The sequence below is a fragment of the Scyliorhinus torazame genome, chromosome 2 (assembly GCF_047496885.1).
Source record: "Scyliorhinus torazame isolate Kashiwa2021f chromosome 2, sScyTor2.1, whole genome shotgun sequence".
Taxonomy (NCBI): Eukaryota; Metazoa; Chordata; class Chondrichthyes; order Carcharhiniformes; family Scyliorhinidae; genus Scyliorhinus; species Scyliorhinus torazame.
Genome location: NC_092708.1, coordinates 316,112,773 through 316,135,605, shown reverse-complemented (window position 1 = coordinate 316,135,605; position 22,833 = coordinate 316,112,773). Strand labels below are relative to the sequence as shown.

The 22,833-nt window shown below is 49.0% G+C and overlaps 1 protein-coding gene across 3 annotated transcripts in view; it reads left to right on the top strand.

Moving 5' to 3' along the window:
• Positions 1-22,833, top strand: part of kiaa0586 (KIAA0586 ortholog) — a 934,633-nt gene that overhangs the window by 772,568 nt on the left and 139,232 nt on the right. For all 3 annotated transcript variants that reach the window (XM_072489245.1, XM_072489251.1, XM_072489243.1), the window contains 2 exons: positions 3,189-3,439; positions 7,546-7,622. In XM_072489245.1, the coding sequence (XP_072345346.1) occupies positions 3,189-3,439; positions 7,546-7,622 (328 nt within the window). The remainder of the gene's footprint in view (positions 1-3,188; positions 3,440-7,545; positions 7,623-22,833) is intronic.

Here is a 22,833-nt window from a genome sequence, read left to right as displayed (position 1 = left end):
GAAGTCCAAATCCATCAATGCTACTTCCCTGCATCTTCCCCAGCTTCCACCAATTCACCCACATTCCCTTCAGTGCTATATTTTCTGGCGAGAACTATGTACCCTTGGAATATTACTTACAACCTTGGAGCCATCCACTGACCTCACATTGCCCAATTCTCCGAACTGAATTGCCAGCTTGGCTGATCTACCTCCTCCTGGCACCTGGGCATAATGTGCCCTATTGTCCTGCAAATAAAGCGGGGCATTGAATTACATCTGCTGTAAAATATTATGACACCAGTCAATCCCACACTTGGGACACTTCACACTCACTTTTCCATGAAGGTCCATCTGCAAAATGGATGTAAATTCACCTTGGCAGACATTTTAGACAACCCACAGCCGCTGACTACCTGTGTCACCTCCAACCAGGCTGCTTTGGTCTGGCTGGGAGGTCGTCTCTTCCTGTCTGAAGTTATAAGGATCTCCTATCAATAACTTACAGTCTGGAAGAGGACTCACTGGGAGTCATGATCAAACTTTGGGGCCATGCTTGGTCAGGACCACACAGCAACTGGTGGCTTCATTCTCTCAACCATCTGTGGAAAGACAAAGGGAGTCAAAGGGTAGAATTTGAGTCTTTTCCTAAACACTCTCGGGCAATGGGCATGTGTGCTCAAGTGTACTTCCTTCCCTGTAAGAATCCTGAATAATACACTACCAGCACATAGTCGCCAGAATTTAAAACAACCTCTTCTCGACTGTTGCTATTCCAATAAGTCAACGATATCAAAGATTTCTGTCTGCAACCTTCAGACTCCGGAGCACCAATCCTGCTCAACTGTCACCATCCTGTGCCAGGGTCCCTTTAAATGTGTGACTGTGGCCAACTTCCAGTTAACGGCCTGCATCTATTGCCCCCGGCTGTCTTGCCTTTCAGCCCCGATTGGGCATGCTGCTCACCATTCCACTCAGCTGGGCAGGCATTACTTGGCCACAAAATGCTTTATCCTCTTCCGGATTGTCCCCACCCCCCCTCCCCCAACAAAACAATGGAAGGAAATAGAAAAAAGGTGAGGGAAAAACAAAGATGGTAAACAAAAAAGAAAGACAAATGTAAGAGCAAAATGAATTGATTGGAAGAGGATAGATTATTTTAAAAATATTTTTATTATTTCAAAGAGAGACCAACAGAAATAAAAAATGGGATGCAGACTAGTTCATCGTGGATTGACATAATTTCTGCTTATTTCTTCTTGATATGGCAACTTTTCTATCTATGAGATCTACGTTTGTTTTTGTTCGCAACTTCCGTTCTTTTACTTCGAATTGAACTCACACCTCCTCCTAGCCATCTAACTCTTAGCAAAATCCTCTATTCTCTTCTCCCTCCTATGCTTATCTAGCTTCTCCGTAAATTAAGTCTCCTATTCTTCTCGCTTACTTCTCTTCTCTTGGATCTTATCGCCGTCATGTTGCATAATTTGTTCATCCCATCTGTGTTCCACGTTTTGTATCTCTGTTTAGTATCTTTCCTTCTTTACTATCTGTCATGAACATTCACTCTGCTCAGTAAATGAATTCCAGTGAAGATTCGTGCAAGTCGATTATTCTCTTCACCCTCAGTTGTAGATTTTATTTTTCATTAATCTTTGAAAATCTGGTGAATAAAGCTTTAATCTAAAGCTTTATTCATAATTGAAAAGGGCTCTAAAATGCCTTATTTCGTCTTTCACACTGGTTAAATTATCCAATCATCAAAGACCTGCTTAGCACAAGCATGCTAACAGTCCTATCAATTATGAAATTAACACCAAAATCCCCTATTCCGAACTATAATACAAATTAGTAAAGTAGTATTTTAAGAAATGTATTTCCTTTGTACAGTACAACAGTGGCTACACGTCAAAAGTACTTCATTGACTGTAAAGCGCTTTGAAATGTCCAGTGGTCATGAAGAGCTCTATATAAATGCAAGCCTTTCTCCTTTTATCTATATACGTGTAACAGACTTTTTGGGTAATGACCTGTCTATCATCCATCAACACATGTCTTTGTTAATGTCCTGATCATTAATCATTCAGTGAGGATATCATCGTGCACCAACTCCATAGAGTGTCATGGCTGTCAGCATCTGTCATGGCACCAGCTAGTGACAAATAAATCTCAGGACAAATGTGCCCCTGATAGCCACACAGGCAAAACAAAGTTGCAATGATTATTTTAAAATAGCTTGATGCACATTAGTATGCTAGGATCCATGCATCTTGCACCGCTTTTTCAGAAGTCCTGGGTGCAGAGATATTGATGCGAATGTCACACACAAATGATGTTTATGTCTTTATCCGAGAAAAATCAAAAGTCTGTACTTGCTTTTCACATAATCAATGGATTGATGGCAAAAGTAAACATTTTAGGTCCAAGCTAAGGAGTGTTCAGCACATGCACCACTACACAATTGCAACTGCAACCAATAAATATTGAGTGCATTTAGATTGCGTAAGAGTCTTCACTTGTGTGGATTTTTAAAATAAGATTTTTAGTTTCTACTTAGTCTGCTACTGGATACCAATTCCATCCTGAGTACAACATCTATATCAGTATATGGTGAAACCATTCTACTTATGTTAAATTTGGTTTTGAAATAATGAGCTAGCAGCTAAGAAGAAAATGACAACTAATGCATGTGACCATTCCTGCCTTCCTGTTGCCAATTCATTTACCTGCACCATCTGTTTGGTGGGTGTAAGGAGTGTTAAAAAACATGCAGCTAAAGAGAAGTTTAAAAAAGCATAATGTCTGTACAATTTTTTTTCTCTTTTTCTTAAAAATAATATTTTTGCAGCCCAAATAAGCTGAGTATGTGCAGCCTGGAATGGTGAGCCACATGGTTAAGAGTGAAGCCCATCAATTTTCCATAATTTTTTAACATTTCAGATTTAGCTCCTGGTGTGTTATACCTATTTCTCCTCTAGCTTTACAAAGAGTCCTACCTTGGGAGCAATGAGAGATCTGCACAAATTTGGGCTTTGGTAGTTCAGTGAGTATAATTTACAGAGTGGGCATTAGATTGATTCATTAGTTATCCTCTGATTCGAAGTTTTGTTTTGCATTTTTTTAGATTTCTGGATCAGAAACTGTCTCTGATGTAAATATTGCATATTTACCTATTTATTAATTTATATCTGTATCCTTTTGTGCCTTAGTGTTATGTCAGTCGCCAAGGATGAAGAACCTGAGAGTTTGGTCCTCCCGCCATGTGCTGTCATACCTGTACTCCCAACTCCACTTGTGCCACAAGTGCAAGCCCCAACACTCCCCGCTCAATCGCTGACTCCACCACCGTCTACCGAGGAAAGTAGCTCAACGATCTCCGTCACTGAAACAGAAACTGCTGACCGAAACATATCTGAAGGAGAGGTTCTGATAAGCTATGGGCAGCTGACCGCAGCAAAAGGTATAAAGTGGCAACAAAACCACTTAATAAATCAGTAAATATGTAACGAGTATAAAACAATGGGATATAGAGGAAGTCTGAGAAATGCAAACTAGTCACTCAAAAGCAATTGCATTGAAGAACTGAACATTGTAATACAATACGATCCATGTACCTTGACAGGAGTTGTGTGTAGAGGGTTCCAACAGTGGGTTCGGAAACCGTTTTTCTTTAAAGAGGCCTTTGCTGTGGTTCATCAGCGACAGCATTAGCTTCCACTTCCAGGTTACACAACCAATGGTAGAGGGTGGGCGTTTTGACAACCCACACCTTTCAAAGGAAGGATTTCTAGCAAAGGGATCCTGATAGGGGTCAGTGTGACTGTTTATTTCTTCCTTGAACTTCAGCAACCAGAGGAATGGAAGGCAGAAGTGGGGGAGGCTGCCCCCCAGGGACCCTGACTTCCCTCAATATTCTGCTCCAGGATTTGTAGGACTACAGTGAAGCACTGTTTCCTGCAGACAGGAAGAAGAAGCCAGCCTCTCAAACCAAATAGGCATCGGTGGAAGTTGCACTGTATTATTCTGTGATTCTGTGAAATGAGCAGCAGTAATGTGCTCCCTTGAACCTCTATTCCATGCACCAAGAGGTTTAATGACCTCATAGAACCATAGAAATGTTACAGTGCAGAAACAGGCCATTCAGCTCAATGTGTCTGCGCTGGCTGGGAAATAAAAAACAGCTGCCCATCTCCTAATCCCACCTACCAGCACCCGGTCTGGAGCCTTGCCGATTACAGCACTTTAGGTAGGTCTCTTTTAAATGAGATGAGGGTTTCTGTCTCCACCATCAAACCATGCAGCAACTTTCAAACACCCACCACCACCTTGGTGAAGAAATTTCTCCTCATGTCCCCTCTAGAATTCTACCAACCACCTTAAATATATGAGGGTAGGAAAGTTGAGTGGCTTCTACGATCCTCAGACCAACACACCTTGCAGGCCCGCTCATTCTTCTTTCACTCACTCTCATCGTATCGATAATCTCACACCCATCCCTCACAGTCACCCTTCACAATTGGCCTCATTCCCTCCTCTCCACATAATCAATTTCACACACTCAAAATGCTCTGCTTTCTCCCCTTGCAGGGAAAGACAGCGCAGAGCCCCAGTTAGAGACAGGGAAACGGGATTGGGGAAAGGGGTTACAGGGGAGAGGTGAACGTCACGTGGCCCTTCAATGATAGGGTCCTTGACAACCACTAGCAATGCATCTTGTATGTGGTACACACTGTTCCAACTGTGCATTGGTAGTAGAGGGAGTGAATGGAGGAAGACAAGTGGGCTGCTATGTCTTGAATGGTGTTGAGCTTCTTCAGTGTTGTTGGAGGTGCATGCGTGCAGGCAAGTAGCTTGTAGGGAGGGAAATGGAGAACAGGTTTTAGGAAGTCAGGAGATGAGTTATTCATCGCAAAATCCCCTTTCTCTGACATTGTAGCCACAATATTTATTTGGCTGGTTCAGCTAAGTTTCTGGTCAATGGTAACTGCAGGATGTTGATGGTGGGTGAATTCAGTGATGCTAATGCCATTGAATGTCAAGGGGCGATGGTTAGATTCTCTCTTGTTGGAGATGGTCAGAGCCTGACACTTGTCTGGCACAAATGTTACATGCCACTTAACTACTCAAGTCTAATTTTTGTTTCACATGGATACGAACTGCCTCAATATCTGAAGAACACTCTGCAATCATCAGCAAACATCTCCACATCTGACCTTATGGTGGAGCGAAGGTCATTGATGAAGCAGCTTAGTGTTTTGGACAGAGCTGAAGAAGGATTTGAGTTTTCTCTCTCCCTGAAAGGAGGAGTAAATCTCACTCTACAGTCAGATTGACCTGTAAGGAAGTTTAATCCAGCATCAGCTGCAGGCAGGCCAATGGTTTAAAGAACCCTTTTTCTGGTGGCGGGATTGAGTTAAGCGGTTGCAGAAAAGGCGGTTCTCATCTAGAAACCTTGGTTCAGGCCCATTAACCCCAACAAACGAGCACCAAAAGAACAACAAATTGCCCAAATCAAATCCCTCATCGACAGAAATTCTGCCCAAAGCGCCGAAGAACCAGCAGCCCAGCCAATAAACTTCCAAGGAGGGGGCGAGGGAAGCCTTGGAGCAGGGGAGCCCACATGGTGGCAAGGGGCCAATGACGGACGGTCCCACAGACGTGTAAGATAATCCAGACCCAGTTCAGGTACCTGGTGAAACAATAGCTCCACAAGTGGAACATCTCCACCTTGATGGAGGACATAAAGAGGGATCTACAAAGTTGGGACTCACTCCTTGCTCCCGCCCGACAGACATACACACACATTCACGGAGCCCGGTGGTAGTAGCCACATTAACGACCTGGAACAAGTTCAGGCGCCACTTAAAGCTTGGTGGTAACTCTATGGAAGACCCCACCTGCAACAACCATAGGTTTGCCCCGGCGAATATAGATGCCACACTTAGGGCTTGGAAAGAGGACAGAGGGACCTTGAGGGTGAAGGACATGTACGTTGATGGTAGAATAGAGACCCTGGGGGAACTGTCAGAGAAGTTCCAGCTCCCCAAAGGGAATGAGCTTCAATACTTGCAGCTGCACAACTTTCTCCGCAAGGAGACCAAGACATTCCCCCAGTTACCCGGAAACACGTTTCTAGACAAGATGGTAGTACTCGAGTGGCTGGGTGGAGACATATGTGGCGACATATATGGACGACTCAGAAGAGACCAGGACCCCACTGGACAAAATGATGCGGAAATGGGAGGAGGAACTGGGCATTGGGATATGGGGAGGACTCTGCATCGAGGTGCTGCACAGGGTCACTCCACTTCCTCGCGCACAGGGCTAAGCCTGGTGCAGCTCAAGGTGGTGCACAGAACGCACTAACCAGGTCACGCATGAGCGAATTCTACCCAGAGGTGGAGGACAAGTGTGAGCGGTGTCAGGGAGTCCCAGCCAACCATACCTGCATGTTCTGGTCCTGCCCCAGCTTCAACGGGTTCTGGACAGTCTTCTTCAAGGCCATGTTCAGGGTTGTGGGGTTAAGATAGCGCCATGCCTGCTTGTGGCGATCGTCGGAGTGTCAGAACATTCACCGCGAAGGTGGCCTTTGCCTCTATGATCGCCCGGCGGAGACTTCTGCTGGGGTGGAAGTCGGCAGCACCTCCCAGAGCCTCAGAGTGGCTCTCAGACCTGGCTGAATTCCTAAAGCTTGAAAAGGTGAAATGCCCAATCAGGATGCCTGAGGAGAAAGTTTGCCAACCTCTTCGACAGTAGCCGGTAACTAAGGGGGGCGGTGGGCAGGCAGAAGGGAGGGCATGGGCGAGGGTGGAGAGCCGCTGAGAAAATGGGGAATATGCACTCGATATGGGGGAGGAGGGCCGAGGAACGGGAAGGAGAGCCCCACGCCGGTTTGGGGGGCGGGGGGGGGGGGGCGGCACAGGCCCCTCACGCAAGTAAGGAACCAGGGGGAAGCGGTGCAACCACCCACCCTCGAAATGAAGGGTTCGACATGACTCTCCCCATCTCTATAAATATAAATACAACATTCCTTGTATGTATACTATTGTAAATAAGGAAACGGGACCGTGGGAACAACAACTTGTAAATAATATGTCGTTTTGGTTGTTGTTATTTTTTTCCTTTTTTCTCTGCTTGTTCTGTCTTGTGTTAAGTTTGATATTCTGTTGAACCTCCAATAAAAATATTTTTAAAAATTGATGAAGCAGCTGAAGATGGTTGAACCGAGGATACTCTGAGGAACTCCTGCATCGATATCCTGGGGCTGAAACAACTATAACCATTTCCCTTTATGCGGTATGGCTCTAACCAGAGGAGAGTTTTCGCCTTGATTCCCATTTACTTCAATTATGCTGGGGCGCCTTGATGCTACACTCAGTCAAATGCTGCCTTGATGTCAAAGACACTCACCCTCACCTCACATCTTGAAGTCAGCTCTTCAGTCCATGTTTGCTGAAATGAGGTCAGGAGCCATGTAGCCCTGGTGGAATGCAAACTGAGCATTATTGAGCAGGTTAACCTTCTGGTGTGCAATTACTTATTGAATATTTTTGTATTCTTTTTCAGCTTTAATGGAAGGAGGTATATCCTTTCCAAACCTCAATGTTAGTCTGTCCAGCACACTCCAGGATTCTCAAGAAATGGTATGTTTATAAAAGATGTAGCTTTGCAAACTAATCCGACAAACTCTTTGAATTCAAATTCACTGCTATCCACTGGTTTTGCCACTTTTAAGCTTTAGTTGATTTCCTTTTTGCTGCTAAGAATAAGTTTTGTAATTGTATATGTTTTATCTCTGATGAGTGACAATTCCGATATATAGGGTGGAATTTTACGATATAGTTTCAAAGTGTCGGTTCCAGTGGGAAAACCAGGGAGAATCTCATTGACATCGGTGGGAAAAGCCGACGTATATTCAGTCCACTTAACCAAATGTTTTCCACATTTAACCTAATGGCGGCTTCCCTCGGATTTGCTCGCCCCTGGAAAATGTAATCTCTGTAATCAGTGGGGAGCTCCTTTTAAACGCCTCCCCAGCACTTCCAAGTCCACTCGGGAGAATGGCTGCCAGAAAGACTGCATCATGTTCCATGGAGGGAGCCTTCACCAAACTTCTGCATGGTGTTGAGCAGAGGCGAGGCATCCTGCACCTGCGATCCTCCAGACGTCCACCAAGAAAGCGCACTAACCCCACCTGGGAGGCTGTGTCCGTGATAGTGATTGCTCGCTACCTTTGCACCCTGAACACCCATTACACCGCCACAATCAACTCTCTCTCAGGCACCTCGCTGCATACCCTCTCTCCCAATCCTCATGGTTCCCCCAGTAGATTCTCTGCCCCTCGTATCTCTGCTCCCACTCACCTCGCACACATGCCAGACTTCTTTAAATTAAATTTAAAGTACCCAATTAATTTTTTCCAATTAAGGGGCAATTTAGCATAGCCAATCCACCTACCCTGCACATCTTTGGGTTGTGGGGATGAAACCCATGCAAACACGGGGAGAATGTGCAAACTCCACATGGATAGTGACCCAGAGCCGGGATCGAACCTGGGACCTCAGCGCCGTGAGGCAGCAATGCTAACCACTGCGCCACCGTGCAGCCCTCACATGCCAGACTTCATTACCAACTGGCCTGGCAGGACTCCTGCCTACACTCTCCCCATCTGTCTCATTGCAGGACAAACCTGAGCACAACTGGCATGAGTGGGCACAGCCTGCCAGAGTGATGCCCGAGCTGAGAACCCACAGCCCCTTTTGAGGAGAGAGCCCTTTAGCTGGCCGGCGAGGAGCAGGACCATACCTGTGCCGAGGGCAAGATGGGGGCAAGAGACGTAAGTGAGAACCCTCAACATATGCAGCCATGATGCAAACCTCACGTGATTTAACTTTCTCCCTTCAGTCTGCCCGTGATGCACTAATGCCATCTCACTTCCATTGCAGGTCAATTAGTCGACCATCCTCGTGCCCTCTATAGACCTTAGACCCGAGCAACCCCGAGGGAAACAAGCATCGGGGAGGCATCTCAGCTGTCACCCGCATCCCCCACCAGTGCAGGTGTCATACTTCGATGGGAATAACTCGTAGACAGGCTTCTGGTTCACTCGTTGATGAGCATCTCACAGCTAAAGATCCACAGCAGGCGGAGAAAGGAACGTCGCAGAGATCTGACACTCAGAGAGATGTGGGAGACCAGGACTTTGCTGGGCCCCAGGCTGATGATGTGTCCCTGGGTCAGGTTGTCCCACAGCTGTTGGAACTGTAAAAGCAGAGTCGTGAGCATCAGGAAAGGGTGAGAGCATCCCTCCTCGGACTACAAGGCTGACTGGAGGAGTCACGTTGCCTTCTGTCCGAGGAGATAGTGCGTCACCTCTATGCAATGAGGCCAACACTGCGAGAGTGGCGTCCGCAGTGGAGACCATGGCGCAGGACGTGCACTCCGTGGTGGGGGATGTCCGCTTCATGGTTCAGTTCATGACCTCCATGGCTGAGGGAATGAGCTCCATGCTGCAGGGTTTCAACTGCATGGTAGTAATCCAAAAGTGTCAGCGCCAGAGGGGCTTCTGGATCTCACTCCAGATGCCCCACCATCCCATGGAGGAGCACAGGGGCCTCCGGGTGCTGAAAGGGAAGAGGATCGGCAGGAGGGCAGCCGGGGCCTTCCACCCAGGGGACCATGGGTGTGTCAAGCCCATCTGATGCACCCCCTCCCTGTGAGCGACACACCTCCAACCCCATATATTGAAGAGGGCAGCACTGCAGCACCTCTTCAGCCCGAAGGTAGGCCTGGAACCTCAAGGTGCAGGCCACCCAGGGGACACCTGCCAAGATCATCTCAGGTAACAGGGTGTGGAAGGTAGAAGGCTATCTCAACTTCAGCTGTGGATCCTGGGGAAACACCTTGATGCGCTGCAGTGCCAGGTTGTGCAGAGACCAAAGCAGACCACAATGAGGGCCCTCTGGGGGCTGTGTTAGAGGACTCCCCACAACCCATCCAGGCACTGGAACTACATTTTGAGCAGGTCACTATGCTCATGCCTTGATGCACGAGCCTTGTTGTAGCGGGTCTGAGTATTTATGGTCTCCGCACTGGCATCATCCGCCACCACCTGATTGGGTATCCTTTGTCCGTGAGGAGCCATCCCTCCAGCTGCTGCTTTCCTTCAAAGATGGCTGGAATCTGTGAACGCTGCAAGATGTAAATATCACGGAAGTTCCCTGGGGAATGGGCACAGACCTGCATGTGATCACAGACGATCTGGACATTCAGGGAGTGGTATGCCTTGTGGTTCACAAATGGCACCCCATGCTGCCATGGGGAGCGTGGAGCACAGACGATGATGCTCCAAGGGACATGCCTGGGTTACCACCCAGCGCCCCCTCCTTCCGATCGGTGCCCATAGAGCCCCGGGGTTCACCTTGGGATGGAGGGACAGCAAGTTTGAGCCCCGGCTGCCCCTGCGTCATCTGGCTCTGCCAGCCCTGGTGGCTCCCCGATGCCTGCACCATCGTGTTGATGCCCTCGGCGTTGCTCCTCAGTGATTGGGCCATGCTGTGCAGTGCCTCGGCAATGCCCACCTGTGACTGGGACAAGCAGTGCCCTGGCCATTCTCACCTGAGAGCAGGACATGTCCTGCAGAACCTCATCAAGGTTAGCCTGGTACTGGGTCACGTCCCCCGGCGAGTCAGACATTCTGCCGAGACCTCAACCATGGCCATCGCCGAATGCGTGACGCCTTGGACACCTTCACTCATGGTGCCGACGTCATGCACCAGGATCTCCATGTGGTCGCTACCCTAGCAGTGTTGGCTTTGGTGCCACGCATTGCTGGTGACATCTCCTGTGCCCGACATCTCTCTGAGACTCCTCCAACGGCTATGGACCTGCTGGAGTATCGCTGACATCTCGGGCAGTGAGGGAAGCACGGTAGCATTGTGGATAGCACAATTGCTTCACAGCTCCAGGGTCCCAGGTTCGATTCCGGCTTGGGTCACTGTCTGTGCGGAGTCTGCACATCCTTCCCGTGTGTGCGTGGGTTTCCTCCGGGTGCTCCGGTTTCCTCCCACAGTCCAAAGATGTGCAGGTTAGGTGGATTGGCCATGATAAATTGCCCTTAGTGTCCAAAATTGCCCTTAGTGTTGGGTGGGGTTGCTGGGTTATGGGGATAGGGTGGAGGTGTTGACCTTGGGTGGGGTGCTCTTTCCAGGACCCGGTGCAGACTCGATGGGCCGAGTGGCCTCCTTCTGCACTGTAAATTCTATGATAATCTCCCTCTGAATGTCCTGACCACTCCCTATCGTCTCCATCAGCTCCGGGATGACTTTTTCCACAGGCTCAGCATCAGGCTGGACACAGCTAGATCCTGGGGTCCAGCAGATCTCCAACTGCTGCCTCCACCTGATGTACATCAGCAGCTGTGTGATGCTCACCAGATTGTGCCCCAGAAGCCTGACCACTAACATTTCCCTCCGAGGTGCCTCTGCGCTGGTGGAGGGTGGGGATGACAGCTCTAACGCCTCGAATGTGTCTTCCTCGGAGCTCCCCTCTGAGGTTGTCTCCTGGGAGGCTGGAGAGGGGGCTACCCGGGATGGGTGGGTGTCGTTGGCTGGAGGACCTGTGGGAGAATGCACATGTGGTCAGTGGGAGGGATGGGTCAGTCAGTAAGGCAATAACAACTCATGTTTGACAGGTCCTCCAGGTGGAGCCTGGTGGTTATTCACCTCTGTGGCATCCGCCAACCTCCGAGTGAGTGACCGCCCTGGTCTTAGGCTCCCCCAGTCACCTCCAGGGCACCCTCCTTGAAGGAGGTGAGGATTCTTAAGTCTGTCACCCCCGCCACCAGTATGGACCCTCTCCCAGTGATTGTGGGGGAGCTTTCCCTGAGGAGACACAGAGAGGGCATCGATAGCCACACGCGTGGTTCACAGTGGTGGGAAGGAGGGTGTGAAGGAAGGGTTGGGAGGTGTTGAAGGGAGAGGGGGGATGAATGGAGAGTTGGAGGTCACATGGAGAGTTGCAGAGGATGTGGATGTTCGCATGCGGGCGTAAAGGTTTGGGGGGGGTGGGGGGGGGGGTGTTGGTGTTTACTCACTCGTGCTGCCCGGTGTAGGTCATTGACCATTTTTCGGCACTGGAGGCCAGTCCCCCTGGTCACACTCCTCGAGCTCACAGCTGCGCCACCTCACCCCAGGCGGCACTGGCTGCCCTGTGGCTCACCCTCCGGCACCTCGGGGGAACAGGACATCCCTCCTGGCCTCCACTGCGTCTTGGAGCCTCCCCAGGACTGCATCCCCGAATCTTGGGACCGGTCTCCTGGGCGCCATTGCTGCAAGCTGGCTGGTGTTGGCTAAGCAAGAGCTGCTCAACCTTGTTCGCAGGGGGGGGGCGTGGGGGGGGGGGGGTGCTAGCGTGCGCAGTGCCGGCAAATTGGCTGGCAAACCTTCATTTGCAGCGAGAAGCCCGTGGTGCCTCGTTTAGTGGACCAATTAATGTTGAATAGCGATGCCTGCCTTGCTGAGTCGAGCGCCAGGAAGCTCGCGGCAGTTCACGCTCATTACCACACTTAGAAATCTTTCTGGAGAATCGCGCCATCTATGTTCTCCCTACAAAAATGTATCATTTCTCTCTACTAAATTTCATGTCATGTGTCCGCCCATTTCATCAGCCTGTCTGTATCATTTGAAGTCTTATCATTATAATAATACTCTTTATTGTCACAAGTAGGCTTACATTAACACTGCAATGAAGTTACTGTGTAAAGTCCCTCGTCGCCACACTCTGGGAGAATTCAGAATGTCCAATTCACCTAACAGCACATCTTTCGGGACTTAAGGGAGGAAACCGGAGCACTCGGAGGAAACCCATGCAGACATGGGGAGAACGTGCAGTCAGTGACCCAAGCCGGGATTGAACCTAGGACCCTGGCGCCGTGAAACAACAGTGCTAACCACTGTGCTACCGTGCCGCCTATATTCTCCTAAGAATTCACAATACTGCCAAGATTTATGTCCTCTGCAAATTTTAAGTCAAGGTCATTACTACAGATCAAGCAACCTCTGGAGAATCCCACTTTCTGCAATCTAAAAAGCTAACCGGTCATCATAACTCACTGCTGCCCTTCACTCAGCCAACTTCATATCCACGCTGCCATTGCCCCTTTTATTCCATGGGCTTTAACTTAAGCTTAAAAGCCTGTTCTATGGCACTTTATCAAACATGTTTTGGAAGTCCAAGTACACCACATCAGCTCTCTCAGTTACGTCTTCCAAAAACATGAGCAACCTAGTTAAACAAGATTTGCTTTTAACAAATCTGTACTGACTTTCCTTAATGAATCAACATTTTAGTCAATGACTTGTTCCAGGACCTGTCTGAAGCCAACAGCCAATAGAGCAGTGGGGGGGGGGGGGGGGGGGGCACACCACACCACATCACACCACACCACACCACACAGGAGCCAACAAGACACCAGGGAACAAGTAGAGAGGGAGGGAGGGGAAAGCCAGGTAGAGAGGGAGGGAGGGGAAAGCCAGGGAGATAGGAGGGAGAGATTGGGAACGGCAGGAACAGACAACGGGGCCAAGAGCAAGGCCACAAAGCGCAGGACCTCAAAGAAACATCTGAAGTATGGGGGGGTTGCAAATGACAGGGGGGAAGAACTATATATATATATATAGATATAGATAACAATCACCGTTTGTAAAATATGTCTTCCACTAAAATATCTTAAAGAGAACAAAATAACTAAAAGGAGGTCAGGGGAGCTATGGGGGTGGGGTTAAGGGGAGGGGGGAGATTCCAATGTGGCACTCTTGTAAATTGTATCTAATCTACATACCTTTGTTTATTGTGCTGTGCATAAAATGCAAAACTACAATAAAAACATTTTCCAAAAAAAATTAATCAACATTTGACCAAGTCACTGTTAACTTTGTCCCAAATTATCATTTCTAAACACATGCCTGTCGTTGTTAGGCTTATCGTAAGAACTTTTTTTCCCCCCAATTATGGCGCAATTTAACGTGGTCAATCCACCTAACCTGCACATCTTTGAGACCCATGCAGACATGGGGAGATTGTGCACACTCCACAGGGACAGTGACCCAGGGCCAGGATCGAACCCAGGTCCTCGGCACCATGAGGCAGCAGTGCCAACCACCGTGCTGCCTCTGGTCTTATGGTAAGAACGTAAGAAGGAGTAGGTCATTTGACTCCTCGAGCCTCCTCCGCCATTCAATAATATCATGGCTGATCGGATTGTGGTCTTAAGTCCACTTCCTGCCTGACCCCCATAACCCTTAACTCCCTTGTCGATCAAAATCTGTCTAATTCAGCCTTGAATACTTTTAAGGACCCATTCTCCACTGCTCTCTGGGGTAAAGAATTTCAAAAATGAACAACCCTCGGAGAGATGAAATTCTTCCTAATCTCCATATTCAAAAGGAGATCACTTGTTTTTGAACTGTTCCCCGGTTCTAGATTCCCCCATGAAGGGCAACGTGGGCAGTATGGTGGCGCAGTGGGTTAGCCCTTCTGCCTCACGGCGCTGAGGTCCCAGGTTCGATCCCGGCTCTGGGTCCCCGACCTTGTGGAGTTTCCACATTCTCCCCGTGTTTGCGTGGGTTTCGTCCCCACAACCAAAAGATGTGCAGGCTAGGTGGATTGGCCACACTAAATTACCCCTTAATTGGAAAAAATGAATTGGGTACTCTAAATTAAAAAAACAAAGTGACGGGCAACGTTTTCTCAGCATCAACCCTGTTAAACCCACTCAGAATCAAATATTTTTCAATGAGATCACACCTCATTCTTCTAAACTCCACCGAGCACAGGCCCAACAACCTCTTAATCCAGCAATCAACCTATGAACATTCTCCAAACTGCTTCCAAAACAAGTATGTCCTTCCTTAAGTAAGGAAACAAAAACTGTACACAATACTCCAGGTGTGGTCCCACAAATGCCCTGGACAATTGTTGCGAGACATCCCTATATTTATACTCCATCCCCCTTTCAAGGAAGGGCAACATTCCATTTGCCTTCCTAATTACTTGCCATATCTGTATGCTGACTTTTGTGAGTCATGAAGGAGGACCCCCAATCCCCTCTTTACTTCAGCTTTCTGTAGTCTTTATCAGTATTGAAATAATATTCTGCTTTTCTATTCTTCTTACCAAGTGGGCACATTTTCCCACATTATACTCCATTTGCCAAATAGTTGCTGACTCGCCTAATCTATCTATATTCCTTTACAGACTCTTTGTATCCTCGTTACAACTTGCTTTCATTCCTATCTTTGTATCATCAGCAGATTTGGCTCCAGTGCAGTCGATCCCTTCATCCATTAATATAGATTGTAGATAGTTGAGGCCCCAGCAAAAACCCCTTTAGTACTTCAGTTACAGTTTGCCAATCTGAAAATGATCCATTTTTCCCTACACGCTTTTTTTTGAACAAGCGTTTAACATTTTCAATTCTCCAGTCCCCTGTATCGAAGGAGGATTGAAAGATGTTGACTAATGCCTCGGCAATGTTCACCCTTACTTCCCTCAGTATCTTAGGTTGCAACTGATCTTGTCCTGGTGACTTATCAACCTTAAGTACAGACAGCCTTTATAATGCCCCCCCGTTATTAAATTTTAGTCCATCCAATATCTCACCGACTCCTCTTTCAGTATGACTTGGCAGCTTGGCACAAATATTAAATTTGTACCACAGGGAATGGCTAGCAAATAGTATTGATGCATTTATGGGGCAAATAGACAAGCAGATAAAGGAATAGATGGTTACAAAGATAGATTTAAATGAGAAAAAGATGAGAGGAGGCTCAAGTGGGCCAACACTGGCATGGACTGGTGGGGCCAAATGGCCTGTTTCTGTGTCTTGTATCCTATGTAATCCCATATAAGCCTTCTTCCTTGAGAAAGACAAATGCAAGGTACTCGTTTATGAACTTCACAATGAGTGTCAACAGACTATTTGACCACCGTGGACATTACCACCAAGACCAATCCTGCCCTCACCCAGCCTCCACACACACCCCCATTGAATAGATGTCTGGAATGACCAGCCTAACTGATGTATGTCTGTCCTAAGATAGCTGTGCTGTAGTAAATCAGCAAATCAAAACCTGCAAGCTAATGTCAAGTGAGGCTCACTCTTGAAATTTCCATAGCATATTGCTAACTAAAAAAAAGATTAACTAACTCGAAGGCTGATCAAACTTATTCAACAAATGGCTGTCCCAAGTTTGATTACCATTCTGTTCTGAATTAACTGACATCACCTGGCAGCACTATGGGCTCTGCAAAGTGCCTCAATGTCTTTGGATTATGGAAGAGAAAGTCAGCCAGTGTGCCTGCCTCTGATTGCTACCCAGTGAGAACAGAATCAAGTTCTACAGTGAATAATTACAATTTAGCTGAGGTATTGGAGAGTGAGTAATGCTACGTAATTGTATCCCAGCTTGAAGCCATGCAATCAGTAAAGGAGGAGGGCAGAAAATTGGCAAGAGAACTAGAAAACGGAAATAAAAAGACAACCATTATCTGAAATCTTAACACCATGTCCTGTATTTACACAATGTACAGAACTTGAGTGCTAGACATTCTTTACTTTCTGTACTGGCTGAATAATGAAAAATACAATGCAGACAATGTCATTTTGAGAGATAAACAATTGGAGATTTCCTTGCTGTAGACTACACGCAATTGGGTCTGACGTTTTGAAGTGTTAATGTTTAGCAGACAGTGGGAGTTTTATTTTGGTCAGCAATTTAATGTCACCGGAAAATTAATTCATAATCAGTAAGATACTGTAGAGTTAATGGAATGACCCTAAGAATTATCACAAAACATTGCTGTTGCATTGATATGATCATTCACAAAATTAAAACTTTAAAAATCAATACAAATATGTATTGCTATCATTTAACTGGTTACATTCACAGTCCTCAAATAAGATGTATGCTACAGATCTGCAAGCTTACAGTAAATGCAATGAATGTAAAAGAGGCAACAGGCAGAGGATAATCAGGCAGAGGCGTTCACATTCATGTAATTTTAACTCACTTGGTGTTCATTTGAATTAGTGGAAAGACAATCAGGGGGCTGCTTCACAGACTGCAATCCTCATCACCCAGTTTTCCTCTGTAATGCACCCTAGTGACCCAATTCACCCAAGCACAATAAGAAGAAAAGCTGCCTCAGTATGTCACTGATGTGGTGAGGTTAAAGCATGCACCTCATGCTAATGATTGAAGCTAAACGATCAACACAACCATGTTTGCTAACAGAAAGCTGTGTCACATTAACATGGTTTATATCACAGTATCGTTTACACCATCTCATAACATAACATTTATGTTAAAATTATTATTTTTTAGGTTATGAAATGATTAAATAATTTCAGGGTTGATAAATTTCCTGCATTTGACGTAATTCTGACTTTTGGATCTAAGAATTCCACCGTACCTCCACCTGGCCCGGAGAGCTGACCCCTCCCACCCTTTAACCAACACCAATCTGACCCGCTTTCTGTGATTGGGAGATGTAGAAGCTGCACCCTCAGTAGGTGCCACTCCCCTGTCCAACCTGCAGAGCACCTTCCTGTGCTGGGCCATCTTCCTTGTGCTGCCTCCGCTGTGGGAGTCACCGTTCCTGACACAGGAGGGCTGGATCTTCTCACTCAGTGGGCGGCCTGCTACTAATGGAGTGGCTCAACCCCAACGCAACCACTGCCTGCCAGTCACTTCAGGGTTCCAGCTCCAGGAGGGAGGGAGATTTCAGCCAGCCATGGACTGAACCACATCTCACCCTTGGCAGCAGTCACCACTTTGCACCCCCTCTGTCTCAGCCTGCTTGGGATCGCAGTGCTACCTAAGTGCCCAGTTTTGAAATAGGCTTCCCTCCCTGGGCTGCGGTATCTGAGTCCCGGACCTGAGTTCCTATACCCCTGGGAAGCAACTTACCCTTCACCAACTCAGTGGATGGTGTCAGCTGTGACGAGCACCAGCTGCACCCTGACAATGGGGTTGGGGGAGGAGGTGGAGTGGTGCCTGATGTTCTGGTGCAAGGAGGCACTGCTGGAACTGCTGTAGATCTGGGGGAATCCGGGCTGAAGAGGGAAATGGGACCAGGGCAGGGGTGTAGGTGGGGGGGGGGGGGGGGGCGGGAGGGGGCAAATCCAGTGGGGTTTGTGAGGAGAGGGGCTGAGGTCTGTGAGTTGATATCCAGGGCCTCGGGTTTAGGTCCTGGCGTCTGTTTCTGTCTCACATCAACCATTGTTTTATTAAAGTTTAGGATTTGAGTCTATTTGGAGTTTCGTCAGCCCTCGCGATAAACAGAGAATGATGGCGAACATCTCACAGGGCTTGCCAAAAGTGCCTATCTACTTAGATGATGTTCTTATCACCGGTTCCACAGAGGAGGAGAACATGGAAAATCTCCAGGAGGTGATCTGCTGATTTGCCCATGTGGGCGCCCGACTAAAATGAAGCAGATGTGCTTTCTGTGCCAAGGCAGTGACCTACCTTGGATATCCCGTGGATAGTGATGGGCAGCACCCAGTCGAGAATAAAATCTGGGCTATAAAGGGAGCCCTAACTCTGCGGAACGACATTGGACTTTGTTAATTATTATGGCAAGTTTATCGCAAACCTGTCCTCCCTATTGGCCCTGTTGCATATGTTGTTGCGGAAAGACCAGAATTGGTGCTGCGGTGCAACCCAGGGCAAGGCATTTGCGGCTGTAAAAAGGAGCCTATCTTCCAAACAACTCTTAACAAATTATGACCTGGCTAGGCCCCTGATTTTAACGTGCGGTGTTGTTATGTCATCGGGATGGTGCTGGTCCATGAGTGGAGTGACGGCACGAAATGCCTATTGTGTTTACCTCGAGGGCCTTGGCGGACACCGAGCGCCAGAACGCACAAATTGCTGTTATCTTTGGAATGAATAAATTCCATCAATATGTGTATGGTCGGCATTTCATTATCATAATGGACCACAAGCTGTTGCTCAGCCTATTCCGGGAGGACAAAAGCATTCCGCCTATTGCGTCAGCCAGGCTCCAACAGTGGGCACCCCTGCTTGCCGCTTACGAGTACACTTTTCAACAACGTTCGGGGACCAGGATTGCCCATACGGACGCCCTCAGCTGGTTGCCGTTGCCCGTGAGCGCCCCATCCTCGCGTATGGCAGATGAGGTGATTGCGGTTTTTCATGTTATGGACACCTTTCCGGTGACGGCTGCTCAAGTGCGGGTATGGATGCAGAGGAACCCGACGTTGGCAAAGCTTATGTTACTCAACGACGGTATAAAGGAGGCCTTTCCATCATCTTGCGACCATTCACACAAATGTTTTCCAAGCTGAGTTTGGCAGATAGATTAATATTGTGGAGTGCTCGGGTGGTCATTCCCTCTCGGGGACGGGAAGCCCTGTTACAGGATTTTGACGCTGGCCATCCGAGGGTTTCAAATGTTGGCCCGGAGCTATGTTTGATGGCCGGGTGGGAACATCGAGCGAATGGTACAAAACTGCCCTGCATGCCGGGAATTTCAGAATCTACCATCATCAGCGCCTCTCCATACATGGGAATGGCCGCCTTGTCCATGGATTCGCCTCTAGGCGGATTTTGCTGGATCATTCATGGGCTCAACATTTTTACTAAGAACGAACGCCCACTCCAAGTGGCTGGCAGTTTACAGATGGTCTTCCACAATGTCCAGGGCTACAGTCGAGAAGCTCAGGGGATCTTTGTGTACCCGCGAACCTCCGGAAGTGCTCTTTATGACAATGGGACTCATTTCACCAACAAGGGGTTTGCTACTTTTCTGCGGCGCAGTGACATTCGGCACATCCTCACTGTGACATATTATCCTTCATCGAACGATCTGGCTGAGCGGGTGGTCCAAACTTCCAAACCAGGTTTGAAGAAACAGTCGACTAGGTCTTTGGACATGTGGTCAGAGCTTCTTTTTCAATTATCACACGATGTCGCAAGTGACCACCGGGATTGCTCCAGCAAAACTCTTGATGGGACAACGACTCCGGACTCGGTTCAGTTATACTTGCGATGGCATGCTGTGGGTCCCAGGAGTGATGCTGGATTAATTGACCCGGTCTCGTATAGGGTCTGAGTCCAAGGGGAGAAAGACCCTTAAGAAGCATGTGGACCATTTAGCCAGACATTAGGCAGCCTGCTGTGACATTCCACCGTCAGTACTGCTGTCACAGCAGAATGAGCCACCCCTTGGGTTGGGGGCCCCGCGTCCGAGTTATCACACCCGGTCCAGCCAGAGTTCTATGACTCGTGTTCCAATATGGACATGGAGGTGTCTACACTGGCAGACGACAGCATGTCCGGCGTCGAGGTCCCGGCGATTCCTCATCGGTGGTCTGCCCGAAAACGGCGTTCAGCGACTTGTTACACTCCACCCGACCCAGAACCACCACAAGTGGGTGCACAGCCGCCGGCTAAAAGGCGTAGAAGGCCTCCGCCAGTAGCAGCTGTTGGGGGACTTTCAGACTCTTGGGGGAGGATATTATACCTCCCAGGAGGACCACGGAGAAACAATCATTGATCTCTCTGTGGCATCCATGGATAGGAGCTCCCTTCGTAGGGGCAGAGGCCAGCCACCTGGGGCTCGTTAAGGCAACTCAGGGCCTGGTCAGACCGATCCTCCCAGAGGTCTGCACTGGGAGTGAGATCTGTGATCAGCATGTAATTGTAAATATATAAATAAATTCACCTCCGTTAACAACAAACTGTTCCTTATGAGTTACCAGCGGGATTCTGCGACCCCCCCGCCGGGGTTCAATCCTGTCCCGCCGCCCCAACGCCGGCTGGCGTATTCTCCGCCGCCGGTTTTTGGGCGGGGTTCGCGCCACGCCGGTCGGGTCCCCCGGCAATTCTCCGGGCCCCGATGGGCCGAGCGGCCGTCCGTTTCTGGCCAGTCTCGCCGGCGTGGATTAGACATGGTCCCACACGGCAGGGCCTGGCAGGTAAGTCGGCTGGGGCGGTCCTCGGGGGGGCGCAGGGGGATCCGACCCCAGGGAGGGCCCCCATGGTGGTCTGGCCCGTGATTGGGGCCACTGATCTGCGGCGGGCCTGTGCTGTGGGGTCACTCCTTCCTTCCGCGCCGCCCCCTATGGTCTCCGCCATGGCCGGCGCGGAGAAGACAACCCCCTGCGCATGCGCCAGAATACGCTGGCCGGTCTGCGCATGCGTGGAACCACGGCAGCAGTTCCGCGCATGCGCGACATCACGCCGGCCCTTCAGCGCATGCGCTAACTCGCGCAGTCCCTTTGGCGCTAACTGCCACGGTGCCAACCCCTCCGGCGTCCACCTAGCCCCCGGAAGTGCGGAGTGGTTCGCACTGGCTTTCCCACCGGAAAGGAGAATCCTGCCCATGAACTTCAGCGGATACCTCAAGCAATTTTACTTGCTTATGTTTTGAATGTATTTCACACTCTACAGAGCAGCTGGAACAGACAAGTTCTTTGAAGAGATTCTGAGATTGTCAGGTAGTTCTTTGGTCATTTAACTTGGATATTCAGGAGTCTAAAAATCTGGAAAGCCAAATCAAATCTCATTAAGCTCAGCTTAATTACTTCTGTCAAATTTCTGCTCCAATGTAGCATCCACTCCACCTCTCTGAAATACATTGGCCTAGACCTTCTGCCAAATGTTTCAACAGGTCACGAGAGGAATGTTGCTTGTTACTGCAACACCACCTCTGTGCGCTACCCCCACCAACACTTCCCAGGGACCTGTCTCATCGAGATGTCCACTTTGATTTATGGGCAGCACGGCAGCACAGTGATTAGCACTGTTGGTTCACATCGCCAGGGACCCGGGTTCGATTCCCGGCTTGGATCTCTGTCTGTGCGGAGTCTGCACATTCTCCCCGTGTCTGCGTGGGTTTCCTCCGGGTGCTCCGGTTTCCTCCCACAAGTCCCGAAAGACATGCTGTTAGATGAATTGGACATTCTGAATTCTCTCTCCGTGTACCCAAACAGGCGCTGGAGTGCGGCGACGAGGGGATTTTCACAGTAACTTCCTTGCAGTGTTAATGCATGCCTACTTGACACTTGTGACACTAATAAAGATTATTATTATGTTAACAGTATGCCAGTGAAAGAAACCTAAGGCAGTTTTCTGGTGCTCTCCCGTTTGTTTGTTTTTTGTGGGAAATCTCCGGGCGTGGTTGCGTTACTAGCGCAACGAAGAATCCCACCAGCGAGGAACCCAGCCCATAGGGCACGATTCTCCCCAAAAATCTCAAGTCCATTTGTGGCGGGTTATTCGGCAAGTTCCCCACCGCTATTCAATGAGACTTTGTAGGGACCTGGGGAGTTTCTCACTGGTTTAGCCCGCACTGGGGAGCTGAACTCAGAAATCGGCCACCATTTGAAAGGGGCCCTGATCTCTAAGTGAGCTTCACCCCCCACACCCATGGGCAATGTCACCCCCACACACATGGGCACTCCCCCACACCCCCCCAGTGAGGACATTCCGCGATGGGGTCCCTGGGGGGGTGGCCCCCTTCTTCAAGCCCCCCCCCCCAAGCTCCCTTCAGCCCCCCCTCCCTTCCAGGACCCCCACCCTTCAACCCCACCCCTCCTTTCATGGGCACAGCACCCCTTGGGCCCTGATCCTTTACAGTGGCACACAGGTAATGCTCCAGCCAGCTTGGCAGTGCCAGCTGGGCAGTTCCAAGGTGTCCACATTCTAGGGGGGGGGGGGTGGAGCCTAGGTGGCCACCCTTCACTGACCATGACCACTCAGGGGTCTCCGATAGCCCGGGAGACCAGTTCCGCCTGGTCAGTGTTTGTGTGGACCAGCACTGAAC